The 13,479-nt window shown below is 46.2% G+C and overlaps 1 protein-coding gene across 1 annotated transcript in view; it reads left to right on the top strand.

The window, feature by feature from the left end:
• The first annotated feature begins 320 nt into the window (after positions 1-320).
• Positions 321-13,479, top strand: part of MEGF8 (multiple EGF like domains 8) — a 78,483-nt gene continuing 65,324 nt past the window's right edge. The window contains 6 exon segments of the mRNA XM_032228440.1: positions 321-401; positions 4,740-4,944; positions 6,160-6,323; positions 7,883-8,089; positions 9,852-10,032; positions 12,256-12,344. Coding sequence (XP_032084331.1) covers positions 4,758-4,944; positions 6,160-6,323; positions 7,883-8,089; positions 9,852-10,032; positions 12,256-12,344 — 828 coding nt within the window. The 5' untranslated portion in view covers positions 321-401; positions 4,740-4,757.

The raw sequence follows: 13,479 nt of genomic DNA, 5'->3' as shown, positions 1-13,479 counted from the left end.
TGATAGGAAAGGGGGACGCCTAACTCGCCTGGTCAGAACATAACACATTTCACCCCACTCGCAGTGTTTCTCAACCTTGGCCACTTGGAAAATGGGTGGACTTCAACTCCCAGAATTCCCCAGCCAGAATAGCGTAGCCAGGGAATTCTGGGAGTTGAAGTCCACCCATCTTCAAGTGGCCAAGGTTGAGAAACACCGCTGTAAAGCCTATCCGTTCCTCCGCCTCCTCCTCCTCGCACGCTCTAGCCTTACCGTCTCTATGGCTTCCCTTTCCATAGAGACGGGGAGACCTCCGTGCTTTACTCGTAACCGCTCTGGGCCCTCGTCTCGATGCCCCCCTCGGTCCCGGACTGGCCTCTACATGGGCCGCGGGGGCAGCGGAGGCGCTGCCGGCTGCGCAGGTGGGTCGAGAATTTGGGGAGGGGGATCCCCTTTAGCCCCCCCTCCCCATTCAACCCCATTGCGAGCCGCGATGATCAGTAGGGAGCCGGGCCCAAGGCTTCCCTCCCGGGTCCTCCGGATGGGTTCTTTCTCCGCACAGCCGTCGCGCTTCCCTGGAAATGCGGGGTTCGCTGCATCGCTTGCCGGGGTTCCCCTGCCGGGGTTCCCTGCCGCTCCCTGCTTTCCCTTCGGTCCGTTTGATCCGGCCTGGATCCCCCTGAAGACGTCCGGATTTCCCCCTCCCCCGCCTCAATAGAGGGTCCCCTTTCTTGGGGTCCAGAGTTGGTTTTTTCCTGCCTTTGGGTTAATGCTGTTTTTTATATATATCTATAACTATATATATGTATGTATCTCTATCTATCTATGTGTATCTATATATCTGTCTGTCTGTCTTTCTGTCTGTCTATCTATGTCTCTCTCTCTCTCTCTCTCTCTCATCTGTCTGCCTACCTACCTACCTACCTACCTACCTACCTACCTACCTACCTACCTACCTATCATTGCATTGGGATTATTCCCAATAGAATATTCTTATTCTATTTATGTTGTTTGTATTTGTTGTCATGGATTGCACCAATGAGGCTAAAACCAATTTCGTATTTATTTTGTAGAATGATAATAAAAGCTATCCTATCTTATCCTATCTATCATCTATCTATCTCTATTTCTCATCTGTCTCTCATCTATCAATCCATCTACTATTATATATCTCTATCTCTATTTCTGTCTGCCTGTCTGTAGGTCTACCTACCTACCTACCTACCTACCTACCTATCATCTATCTATCTCTATTTCTCATCTATCTCTCATCTATTAATCTTATCTACCTATTATATATCTCTATCTCTATTTTTGTCTGTCTGTCTGTCTGTCTGTCTGTCTTTCTGTCTACCTACCTACCTACCTACCATCTATCTCTATTTCTCATTATCTCATCTATCATCTCCCTAAAATTTCTCTCTCTCTCTCTTTCTCTCTCTCTGTGTCCATCTACCTATCTACCTACCTACCTATCTATCATTGCATGGGATTATTCCTTATTCCTTATACTATGTATGTTTTTTTGCATTTGTTGTCCTGGATTGCTATCTATTGTCTGTCTGTCTGTCTGTCTGTCTGTCTGTCTATCTACCTACCTACCTACCCACCTACCCACCTACCCACCTATCATCTCTCTCTCTTTCATTATCATCTGTATCAGTGGTTCTTAACCTGTGGGTCGGGACCCCTTTGAGGGTCGAACGACCCTTTCACGGGGGTCGCCTAAGACCATCGGAAAACACATATTTTCGATGGTCTTAGGAACGGAGACACCAATTTTATGGTTGGGGGTCACCACAACATGAAGAACTGTATTAAAGGGTCGCAGCATTGGGAAGGTTGAGAACCACTGATCTATATCGTCCACCTACCTACCTACCTATCTATCTGCAGTATCATCCATCCATCCATTCCTGTTTCATTCATCCATCTGCCATCCAGCCACCCATCCATTGTTATCTCTCTAGCTCTCTATCTCTATCCATCTTTGACTGTGAGATGCATAGCGTGTCTTTATTTGAAAAGCTTGAGGCAGCCCAAATAATGTGTCCTTTCCCCCTACAACACCCCTGCCAGGTAGGCTGGGCTGAGAATAAAAGCGGGAGGGACTGGTTTATAAGTCAGCCAGGGAGGATTCACCAGTTCTGATCCAATCCCTGTTCCAGCCTGACCGTTGAGGTGCCCTGATCTGAGAGGGGTCAGACAGTATGGAGGGAATTGCATTTAAATCGTTTGAAGGACACAGACAAATACATGGAAAATAGAGGCTTTCCAGTTCTTGCTTGAAGCTAGCAATAGCAATAGTTAGACTTATATACCGCTTCATAGGGCTTTCAGCCCTCTCTAAGCGGTTTACAGAGTCAGCATATCGCCCCCAACAACAATCCGGGTCCTCATTTTACCCACCTCGGAAGGATGGAAGGCTGAGTCAACCTTGAGCCTAGTGGGATTTGAACAGCCGAACTGCTGAACTGCAGTCAGCTGAAGTAGCCTGCAGTGCTGCATTTAACCACTGCGCCACCTCAAGCTGACATGCATGTCTTTTTTTAAAGAGGGGGGATTTTATGGGTGCCTAGAGGAGACCCATAAAACATAGAAAAGTGGGAGTGGGTTGTAATGAAAAGGCTGTTAAAATGTCTTAATTTTCACGTTGTGTTTCTTTTCTAACCATGATCCATTGAGAGCGTGTTGTCGCCATTGCAGATGTGTTTAAATTCTTTGGTGTAAATGGGCTGGGAAAGTAATGAATAATTTAATGTAATTAACAAGTTTTTTTTTTAAATGGTACGATTTGGTCATTTTTCATTCTTATGGCTTTCCTTCTCCTCAGCTGTATTAAGAAAACAAATGTCCGTTTTATGTTTATTTCTTTTCTTATTTCTATCGAGCAGAATTTTAGAGCATGGGCCATGGTGCAGAGGAAAAGAACCAAACTCAAAAGGGGGGGGAAAAAATCATTTATGTTTAGTCTCCTCGACCATTCTAGAATTGAGCGGTATCTCAAGAGAATAGATTGGCAGGGCATACCGTATTTTTCAGACTATAAGAAACACTGGTGTATAAGACGCACCAAGATGTCGAAGAGGTAAGTAAGAAAAAAAAAAAGGTTTTGCCTTCTCTCAGGACTCTGCAGGCTTCAGCAGGGCTGGGGCAAGGCAAAAAAGCCTCCATTTTGTGAAAAAACAGCCTGTTTTTCACAAAAACAAGGGCATTTTTGCCTTGCCTCAGCCCTGCTGAAGCCTGCCGAGTGCTGCTGGGGGCTGGGGGAAGGCAAAAAAGCCTCCGTTTTTGTGAAAAACCGTCTGTTTCTCACAAAAACTGGCATTTCTGCCGTGCTCCAGTCCTGCTGAAGCCTGCACAGAGCTGCTGGGGGCTGGGGGAAGGCAAAAAACCCCTCCATTTTTGTGAAAACAGCCCGCTTTTCACAAAAATGGCATTTTTGCCATGCCCCAGCCCTGCTGAAGCCTGCAGAGAGCTGCTGGGGGCTGGGGGAAGGCAAAAAAATGCCTCACTTTTTGTGAAAAACGGGCTGTTTTTCGCAAAAATGGAATGTGGAGGTGGGGCTTCAGGAAGCCAAAAATGGCTGTATTCGGTGTTTAAGCTGCACCAACATTTCCATGCTTTTTTAGGTGGGGGGGGGAAGGTCCGTCTTATAGTCTGAAAAATAAGGTGTATGAAAACAGGCTGAGTGACTTTGGGCCTGTCCCTCTTTCTCTCAGCCACAATTCAGTAGCACAAATGATCCATTGGAATTTGTGCAAAAATTATAATATTAAAGCAACAAACTGGTGGGAACATAAGCCTGAAAAAGTCACCGAAAATCAGATGGTCAAGCTCTTGTGGGATTTCCGTATACAAACGGACAAAATACTGGCGCATAATACACCAGACATCACACTGGTTGAGAAAAATAAGGTCACAATCATAGACATCGCAATACCAGGTGATAGCAGGGTCGCCGAGAAGGAACATGAAAAAAATCACAAAATACCAGGACTTAAAAATCGAAATTCAACGATTATGGCACAAACCAGCAGTGGTAATTCCAGTGGTAATCGGCACACTGGGTGCTATTCCAAAAGCACTGGAATTACATTTAAAACAGTTAAAAATTGACAAAATCACCATCAGTCAAATGCAAAAAGCCGCACTGCTTGGATCTGCACGCATATTACGAAAATACGTTACGACGTCCTAGGCCCCTGGGTGGGGCCCGACTAATAATCAATGCCAAATCCGGCGAAACAACTGGCCACTGTGATATAATTCTGTTATAATAATAATACCTGGTGATGCACGAATTGAAGATAAACAACAAGAAAAAAAATCACAAAATACTGGGACTTGCAGATTGAGGTTGAGCGACTGTAGAAAAAGAAATCATGTGTTGTCCCAATTGTAATTGGAGCCCTTGGAGCAATACCCAAAGGGCTACCTCGCTATTTGGAAATTCTAAATTTACCTGACTTGAACATTCTGAATCTACAAAAAACCACCCTACTTGGAACAACTTATATCCTCCGATGTTGCCTTAACAGTTCCTAGGTCCTTGGTTAGAACTCAAGCTGTTGAGCTACCAACCAGCCCCAAAGGCTGTGAATTCTCACCAAAGATTAACCACATAATATTATTTATCCAGTGTATAAATGCATGGTATATATATATATATTTCTGTTTTTCTTCCTCAATAATGGCTGGATGCTGCTACCCAACTCACTTTTCCAGCTATATTAACTGGCCATCCTCTTGGATTACAGGGAGATCCAAAGGCCATCATGGACCTCCTGAAATCCAGCCGGTTAAAGCTGCTGGTTCTGCTGCCCCTCGCTCTGTGCGGGATCCATCAAACCTATGCCGGCGATTGTAAGGGGCGCCGCGAGGTGCTACGCAGCGCTTCTGGCTACGTGACGGACGGACCTGGCAACTACTCAGTCAACGGCAACTGCGAATGGCTGGTGGAGGGTGAGCATTTCAAGGCGGATGGTGGGCAATGGTGGTGGTAAGGGAGGAGGTTGCAGATCAAGGCATTTCACCCTCTAGAGCAGGGCTGTCAAACTCCATTTCATTGAGGGCTGCATCAGGGTTGTGTTTGACCTTGGGGGGGCCAAGGGGGCCATGGCTAGCTCGACATCACTTGTGTCCGGGGTGTGTGTGTGTGTGTGTGCCTGTGGTGACCCCATAAGCACTCTGCCAGCTTTCAATTTCAATTTTCAATTTAATAAAATTTGTATGCCGACCACTCCCTTGGGACTCTGGGTGGCTTACAGGCAAGATAAAAGAAGCATTTAAAAATTTAAGATAAAAGATACAATTATTAAAATATACACACCATCCATGCTGTCTAAGTGGGGCTGGATATTGATCAACAGCACCAGGCCTGCCGGAACAGCCAGGTCTTGGTGGCTTTACGGAAGGCCGGGAGAGTGGGAAGGGTCCGGATCTCCACGGGTAGATCATTCCACAGAGCCGGCGCAGCTACAGAGAAGGCCTTCCCCCGGGGGGCCGCCAGCCGGCATTGTCCGGTCGACGGCACCCGGAGGAGGCCCAACCTGTGCGATCTTGTTGGTCGTTGGGAGGTACCATATTTTTCGGAGCATAAGACGCAGCAGTATAATTTGCCTTTTGAAGAGGCAAATTAAAAAAAAAAAAGTTTTTGCGCTCTGCAGAATCCCCAAAACAGCTCGTTTTTTGCGAAAACTGGCCTCCCCCCCCCCCCCCCAAGGCATGAATAGCCTTTAGGAGGCTTGTAGAGTGCTCTGGGGGTGCCCCCTCAAACGAACAAAAAATGCTCCATTTTTTGTGAAAACAGGCCCATTTTTTGTGAAAACAGGCTTATAGAGTGCTCCTGGGGACGGGGGGGGCGGCAAAATTGCCCTCCGCAGCCCCCAGGAGCCTTCTGAAATCCTCCTAAAGGTTATGTACGGCCATTTTAGCAAAGGGGAAGGGGTTTCTGGAGGCAAAACAAAAATGCTGTATTCAGTGTATAAGACGCACCCAGATTTTCAGCCTCTTCTCTGAGGGTGAAAGGTGCATCTTATACTCCAAAAAATACGGTAAATCACTAAATGGACTTGTAAGTCAAGAACTCCCTGTCATTCACTTTCTTAAGATTGACTGTTGCACAACTCTTGACGCTGAGATCCGATTCCCACGCTTCCCTTATCCTGTATGTTTCAGCTCCTAGCAGCAGCTACCGCATCCTCTTGACCTTCATGTTTATGGACACGGAATGCACGTATGACTACCTCTTCATTTATGACGGAGATTCTCCCAGCAGCCCTTTGCTGGCCAGCCTGAGTGGCAGCACGTTGCCCCCCACCATTGAGGCCACCTCTGGCAAGGTATGGTAGCCCTGATAGTGAAAGATTCTTTCTTGAAGGTTCAGTCGATTGTTTCTTCCAACCTTGGAACTGAATGGCTCTGTTCTCCTATCATCATCATCATCATTTAATGACCCCATAATCCCTTGCAGGATGGAGCCTGGGCAACTGAATGGAGCTAGCAGAGTGTTTCCTGGCCGGATGCTCTTCCCTGTTGCCAATGCAGAGTTTTGTTCAGCAGATATATTTTCCCATTGTGCCCAGAGAGAGAAATATCTCCCTCTACCTAGGATTGAACTCACAGCCTCCTGACGGTGAGGCGAGAGCTCCACCTTTAGGCCACCGCACCACTCCTGTTCTCCTATCATTGACACGCTTAAATCAAGATGAAGTCAGTATGCAAATGACATCTCACTTTGCATGCATATATTATGCAAATTGCATTGTTTCCAAAATGATGTCAATGGCCTATGGGAGGCCTCCTCCGCAGAAGCTCATCTCAGCCAGTCACAGGGAGTCCTCGACCTACAACCACGATTGAGCCCAGAGTTTCCATTACTAAGTGAGAAGGTGTTTAAGTGAGTTTTGCCCCATTTTATGACCTTTCTTGCCACAGTGCCCAGTTTTCACACTTAACAATCATGGAGACATCCCCCCCCCCCCCGGTTACCTGATCCAAATTCAAATGCTTGCCGACCGACTCATATTTATGATGGTTGCACTATCCACGGGGGCGGGGGGGAATCATGTGATCCCCTTTTGCGACCTTTTGGCAAGCAAAACCTCCAACTTAGAATAACAAGGATTGGAAGGGGCCTTGGAGGTCTTCTAGTCCAACCCCCTGCATAGGCAGGATGCCAACAGGGAAACCGGACGGACTTAACAGCAGCGTTACTAACTTAACCCCTGCAGTGATTTGCTTAACACCTGTGGCAGGAAATGTCACAAAATGGAGCAGAATTCCCTTAATGGTCTCACTTAGGGGCAGGAATTTGAGGCTCAATTGTGGTCGTACATCGAGGACTCCCTGCCCTGCAAAGCAGTTTAAAAGGACAACACATGGAACGGAGCTGTCAGCGTTCCAAGTGTCAGGTAGAATTAAATCAGAGTCCAAGGCAAAATGATCCTTTTTGTTCCAATTTAATACAGCAGACATTTTAGGCACATCTGCGTTAATCCCAGCACTGGAAATGACATCAGAATTCCACCCAGTTAAAAGTTCATGATCTTGTCCCCACACCCACAATCCATCACATGGTCCAATCTTCTTCCACGCTGGCATCCACACCCAGCTGCTTCCGGTCAGGTGTAAAAGTGCGGAGACAAAGGATGACCTTGGCTTCTAGTAAAGAATGAAAACAATACATTCCACAATCCTACTCCTGTCTATTCCCCCCTCCCATCAACTATACTAATGAAACAACATAATGAAATAAGAGAAAGTGTGGCAGGCCAAAATTCTAAAAGGAATATAATTGCAGGCCTGACAGGAGCACAGCTTGGATTGGCTAAAATTTTGTCCTCCTTCGCCCAGTATGTTGACACCAACTTGAGAGTAATCACTCCTTGCTACTTTGTAGATGCTGTTACACCTCTTCAGTGATGCCAACTACAACCTGCTGGGCTTCAATGCTACTTACTCCGTCTCGCTGTGTCCCATGGGCTGCTTGGGGCACGGCATTTGCGATAACGACGGGCGTTGTGTTTGCTTCCAAGGCTGGGGTGGCAGGGACTGTTCGATGCCCGACTGCACCACGTATTGCCAGAATCATGGCACCTGTAACCAGGTAAGAGATGGTCCTTTTGTGTCATTGATTTATCCTCGCTCCTGTTCCCATCACATTTCAACAACAGCACAAGAGATAGAAATACCAAATTTGAGATGTAAAATCTAGGCATCCTCAAATTATGGCCCGCGGGCCAGATACGGCCCGCCAATGGAAAGTGTCCAGCCCCATGGAGGGGTGGGATAAAAAGCAGCTGCCAGCTTGTAAAGAATTGCCTTAAAAGTCTTTAAAAACAGCCTTTCAATGTTTTTTCCGCAGCCATGTGATCCATTAAAAGCCTTTCAAAGTCTTTAAAAGTCACTACAAGTCATTAAAAGTCTTTAAAGTGCTTTAAAAACAGCCTTTCAGATGTTTTTCACAGCCATGTGATCCATTAAAAGCCTTTCAAAGTCTTTAAAAGTCACTACAAGTCATTAAAAGTCTTTAAAGTGCTTTAAAAACAGCCTTTCAGATGTTTTTCACAGCCATGTGATCCATTAAAAGCCTTTCAAAGTCTTTAAAAGTCACTACAAGTCATTAAAAGTCTTTAAAGTGCTTTAAAAACAGCCTTTCAGATGTTTTCACAGCCATGTGATCCATTAAAAGCCTTTCAAAGTCTTTAAAAGTCACTACAAGTCATTAAAAGTCTTTAAAGTGCTTTAAAAACAGCCTTTCAGATGTTTTCCACAGCCATGTGATCCATTAAAAGCCTTTCAAAGTCTTTAAAAGTCACTACAAGTCATTAAAAGTCTTTAAAGTGCTTTAAAAACAGCCTTTCAGATGTTTTCCACAGCCATGTGATCCATTAAAAGCCTTTCAAAGTCTTTAAAAGTCACTACAAGTCATTAAAAGTCTTTAAAGTGCTTTAAAAGCAGCCTTTCAGATGTTTTCCACAGCCATGTGATCCATTAAAAGCCTTTCAAAGTCTTTAAAAGTGACTACAAGTCATTAAAAGTCTTTAAAGTGCTTTAAAAACAGCCTTTCAGATGTTTTTCACAGCCATGTGAAAAGTGAGTGAGTGGGTGGGTGGGTGGGGGAGTGAGTGAGTGGGGAAGCGAAGTTTCTTCTTTTTCTTTGAAGACATTTCTCTTCTCCAAGAAGAAGCTTCTTTAACTCTGAACTGGATGGTGGGGAACGGAAGGATTGATACTCCTTGCAGACAGCTGGTCATTTGTGTCCTTTTAAAAGGTTGTTGAGGCCGCTTGAAAGTTTTATCTGCGTCCTCAGGATGAGATGAGAATAGAATAGAATAGAATTTTATTATTTGTATGCCGCCCTTCTCCGGGAGGACTCAGGACGGCGAACAATTCAAGGGGGAAAAAGGGGAACATAAAAAACAAAATACAAATAATAAAAGTAGACAACAGTCGCACAACCATACATGTCGAGAGGGGAGGGAACTCATCACCCCCAGGCCCACCGGCAAAGCCAGGTTTTGACGGCTTTTCGGAAGGCCAGGAGAGAGGTGAGGGTCCAAATCTCCGCGGGGAGTTCGTTCCAGAGGGCCGGAGCTGCCACAGAGAAGGCCCTCCCCCGGGTAATAGCCAGGTGGCATTGGCTGGTAGATGGCACCCGGAGGAGGCCAACCCTGTGAGATCTAACGGGTCTGTGGGAGGTAATTGGCAGCAGGCGGTCTCTCAAGTATGATGATGTCTCTCAAATGGTCAGAATTAGAAAGAGAAGTTGCCCCTGCCTTGTTTGCATTGAGATGGAAGAAGGTCCCGTTGGGTTTTCATCTGCCCCCAGGGCCAGGTCAGCAATTTTCTCCTCCTTCCTCCCATAGGTGTCAAAGCATTGCCAGTGTGAACCGGGATTTGTGGGCCAGGCTTGTGATTTAGCCCTGAGCGACAACCAAGGGGCAGGGAAGTGGTATAACGTCAGCATCCGAGATTCCAGTTTCTGGGCCCGTACAGCAGCTGCTGGTGCTTTCCTGTCTTCTACTGGGGGGCTGTACATTTTTGGAGGTGAGGGGCGTTCACTTCTTTTCCCCTGATTTCAGGGGATCCTCAATTTATGACCCACAAGGGAGGCCAAAATGTTAAGTTTCTAAACAAGACAGTTTTTGTATTTTTGTATTTGTTTAGTATTTATAGGCCGCCCTTTTCCCTGAGGGGACTCAGGGCGGCTTACAATTTATGGGGAGGGGAATACAAGACAAGACATGAGACAATACATAAGTAAAAATAGAACACAACATTCATTCATCATTCGGGTGGGGACGGATTAGAATCTTTATCCCCAGGCCTGACGGGATAGCCAGGTCTTGAGGGCTGTGCGGAAGGTCTGGACGGTGGTGAGGGTGCGAATCTCCACGGGGAGATCGTTCCAAAGGGTCGGAGCTACTACTGAAAAGGCCCTCCTCCGCGTAGTCGCCAGTCGACACTGACTGGCGGATGGAACTCGGAGGAGGCCTAATCTGTGTGATCTAATAGGTCGTAGGGAGGTAATTGGCAGGAGGCGGTCTCTCAAGTACTCAGATCCACTACCATGGAGTGAGTTTTGCTTCATTTTACGACCTTCCCTGAATCACCGCAGCCGTTAAGTGAGTAACACGGCTGTTAAGGGGAATCTGGCTTCTCCATTGACTTTGCTTGTCAGAAGGTCTCAAACAATGTTTAATGTCAACGGTCCCAACATTCTACCGCCCCATCGTCCCACGGACTGCGTGATCAAAATTCTTAACCAGAGGCGATTCATAATCGGACAATTGTGATCTGTTTTGTGGGAGGTGGGAAGAACGGTATTCTTTAATTAGGCAGAATTGCGCGGGGGGGGGGAAGTAGAGTTGGTTTAATGTCAACCGTCTGATAAACGAGCTTAACTAATGTAGATACTCCCAAGGAACTTTGAAATCCAAAAGCAAAACTTTATTTATCCCCCTTCCCTTGTCTATTGTGAGCCGCCCGGAGTCCTTCGGGAGTGGGCGGCATACAAGACAAACAATAAAACATTATTTTGGCACAGAAGAATCAAAACCAACTCTACTTTTCCCCCAACTAATGTAGACCCCCCCCAAGGAACTTCCCTACCTTGTTTGCATTGTGATGGAAGAATGTCCCCCCCCTCTCTCGGCCTTCCGTAAAGCCACTAAAACCTGGCTGTTCCGGCAGGCCTGGGGCTGTTGACCCCAAAATATGGTCCAGCCCCACTTGGAATGGAGTGCATGGTGTGTTTTTAAATCTATTTTTTCTTTCCTCTTTTTCTTTTGATTTGTTTCTATTGTTAGCCGCCCGGAGTCCTACGGGATTGGGCGGCATACAAATGTTATTAAACTTCTAAACTTTGAAATCCCAAAAGCAAAACTTTATTGGGTACGTTATTTTGGCACTGAAGAATCAAAACCAACTCTACTTTTCCCCCCCATGCTTTTAAACTTTTAAAATGCATGGACTACACTTCCCAAAATTCCACAGCCAGCCAGGGAAAAAGTGAAAAAAAAGCCTAGCTGATTAGGGAACTCTGGGAATTGAAGTCCACACATCTTAAAAGTTGGCAAAATAGCAACTTAAGTCAAGTGGCAGGAAAGATAGGAAGAAGCATTTCAGAGGATTCCACTTAATTAACGAGGCTTCCTTCATTGCTGCAATTCCTAATTGACGCTCAAAGAGCATTGTGGATTCATTTCTGAGCATACTTCTTGCTTCTTTGATCTTGAGTTGAGTTGAGTTGAGTTTATTATATTTCTATGCCGCCCTATTCCCCGGAGGGACTCAGGGCGGCTCACAACCAAGTCGGGGGTGGGTGGATGGTACAAATAAGAAAAAAAGAACACGAACACAACAATACCACAGTTTAAAACACTCAACAACCATACCATTCGAGCGGGGACAAAAACTCATTAGCCCCAGGCCTGTCGGAACAGCCAGGTTTTAAGGGCTTTGCGGAAGGCCTGGAGGGTGGTGAGGGTCCGAATCTCCACGGGGAGTTCGTTCCAGAGGGTCGGAGCAGCCACAGAGAAGGCTCTCCTCCGGGTAGTCGCCAGTCGACACTGGCCGGCGGATGGGATTCGGAGGAGGCCTAATCTGTGGGATCTAATCGGTCTATTGGAGGTAATTGGCAGTAGGCGGTCTCTCAAGTACCCAGGTCCAATACTATGAATACCATCTTGTCCTGGCATAATCTGTTAGTTGTATGCTTTCCCTCCTGTTCCTAAATTTCATGACGCTTCTGCCTTTCCTCCCCTTTAGGCTTAGATCTAAACACCGCTTTGGGAGACCTTGTCTTCTATAACTTCACCACCAATACTTGGCATCAGAGAGTGCTTAGCCCTTCCCCAGTAAGTGCCTTTCGATTTCCCCTCGTCCTGAAAAAGAGAACCTTGAACATTATGGAGAGGAAGAAGAGGCCCAGGTGATGGCTGAGACACTTAGGCATCTACCCCTAAACATTGTGTGTGAATTTAAAAACTTCGCGCCACCATGCATCTTCCTAATTCTACAGTACATAAAATGAACTCGAGGGGGAAGAGAACATGCTTCTCTCACCCCATTGTAGTGATACCACTTTATAAGGCCTTGGTAAGGTCACACTTGGAATACGGCACCCAGTTTTGGTCGCCACGATGTAGAAAAGATGTGGAGACTCTAGAAAGAGTGCAGAGAAGAGCAAGAAAGAGGATTAGGGGACTGGAGGCTAAAACAGGAAGAACGGTTGCAGGAACTGGGTATGTCTAGTTTAATGAAAAGAAGGACCAGGGGAGTCATGATAGAAGCCTTCGAATATCTCTGGGGCTGCCACAAAGAAGAGGGAGTCAAGCTATTCTCCAAAGCACCTGAGGGTAGAACAAGAAGCAATGGGTGGAAACTAATCAAGAGAGAAGCAACTCAGAAGTGAGAAGAAATTTCCCGACAGTGAGAACAATTAATCAGTGGAACAGAAGTTGCCTCCAGAAGTTGTGAATGCCCCAACACTGGAAGTCTTTAAGAAGATGTTGGATAGCCATTTGTCTGAAACGGTATAGGGTTTCCTGCCTAGGCAGGGGGTTGGACTAGAAGACCTCCAAGGTCCCTTCCAATTCTGCTATTGTATTGTATTGTATATGCCAGTTATATAGAGCCAGGTTGGTCTATTGATGAAGGGATGAGACTAGAAACCAGGAGCCTGTGAGTTCTAGTCCTTCCTTATGCATGAAAGCCAGCTGGGAGACTTTAGACTAATCACGAGGACACCATGACTTCTAGTCCTGCCTTAAGCATGGAAGCTGGCTGGGGGACATTGGGCCAATCACCAGGACAGGATGAGTTCTAGTCCCGCCTTAGACATGAAAGGTGGTTGGGTACTTTGGGCCAATCAACAGGAGAGGGTGAGTTCTAGTCCCGCCTTAGCCATGAAAGGTGGTTGGGTACTTTGGGCCAATCACCAGGAGAGGGTGAGTTCTAGTCCCGCCTTAGCCATGAAAGGTGATTGGGTAC

Source organism: Thamnophis elegans, chromosome 12, assembly GCF_009769535.1.
Source record: "Thamnophis elegans isolate rThaEle1 chromosome 12, rThaEle1.pri, whole genome shotgun sequence".
Taxonomy (NCBI): Eukaryota; Metazoa; Chordata; class Lepidosauria; order Squamata; family Colubridae; genus Thamnophis; species Thamnophis elegans.
Note: the sequence above shows the minus strand (reverse complement) of the source record. Positions and strands in the feature narration are given on the sequence as shown.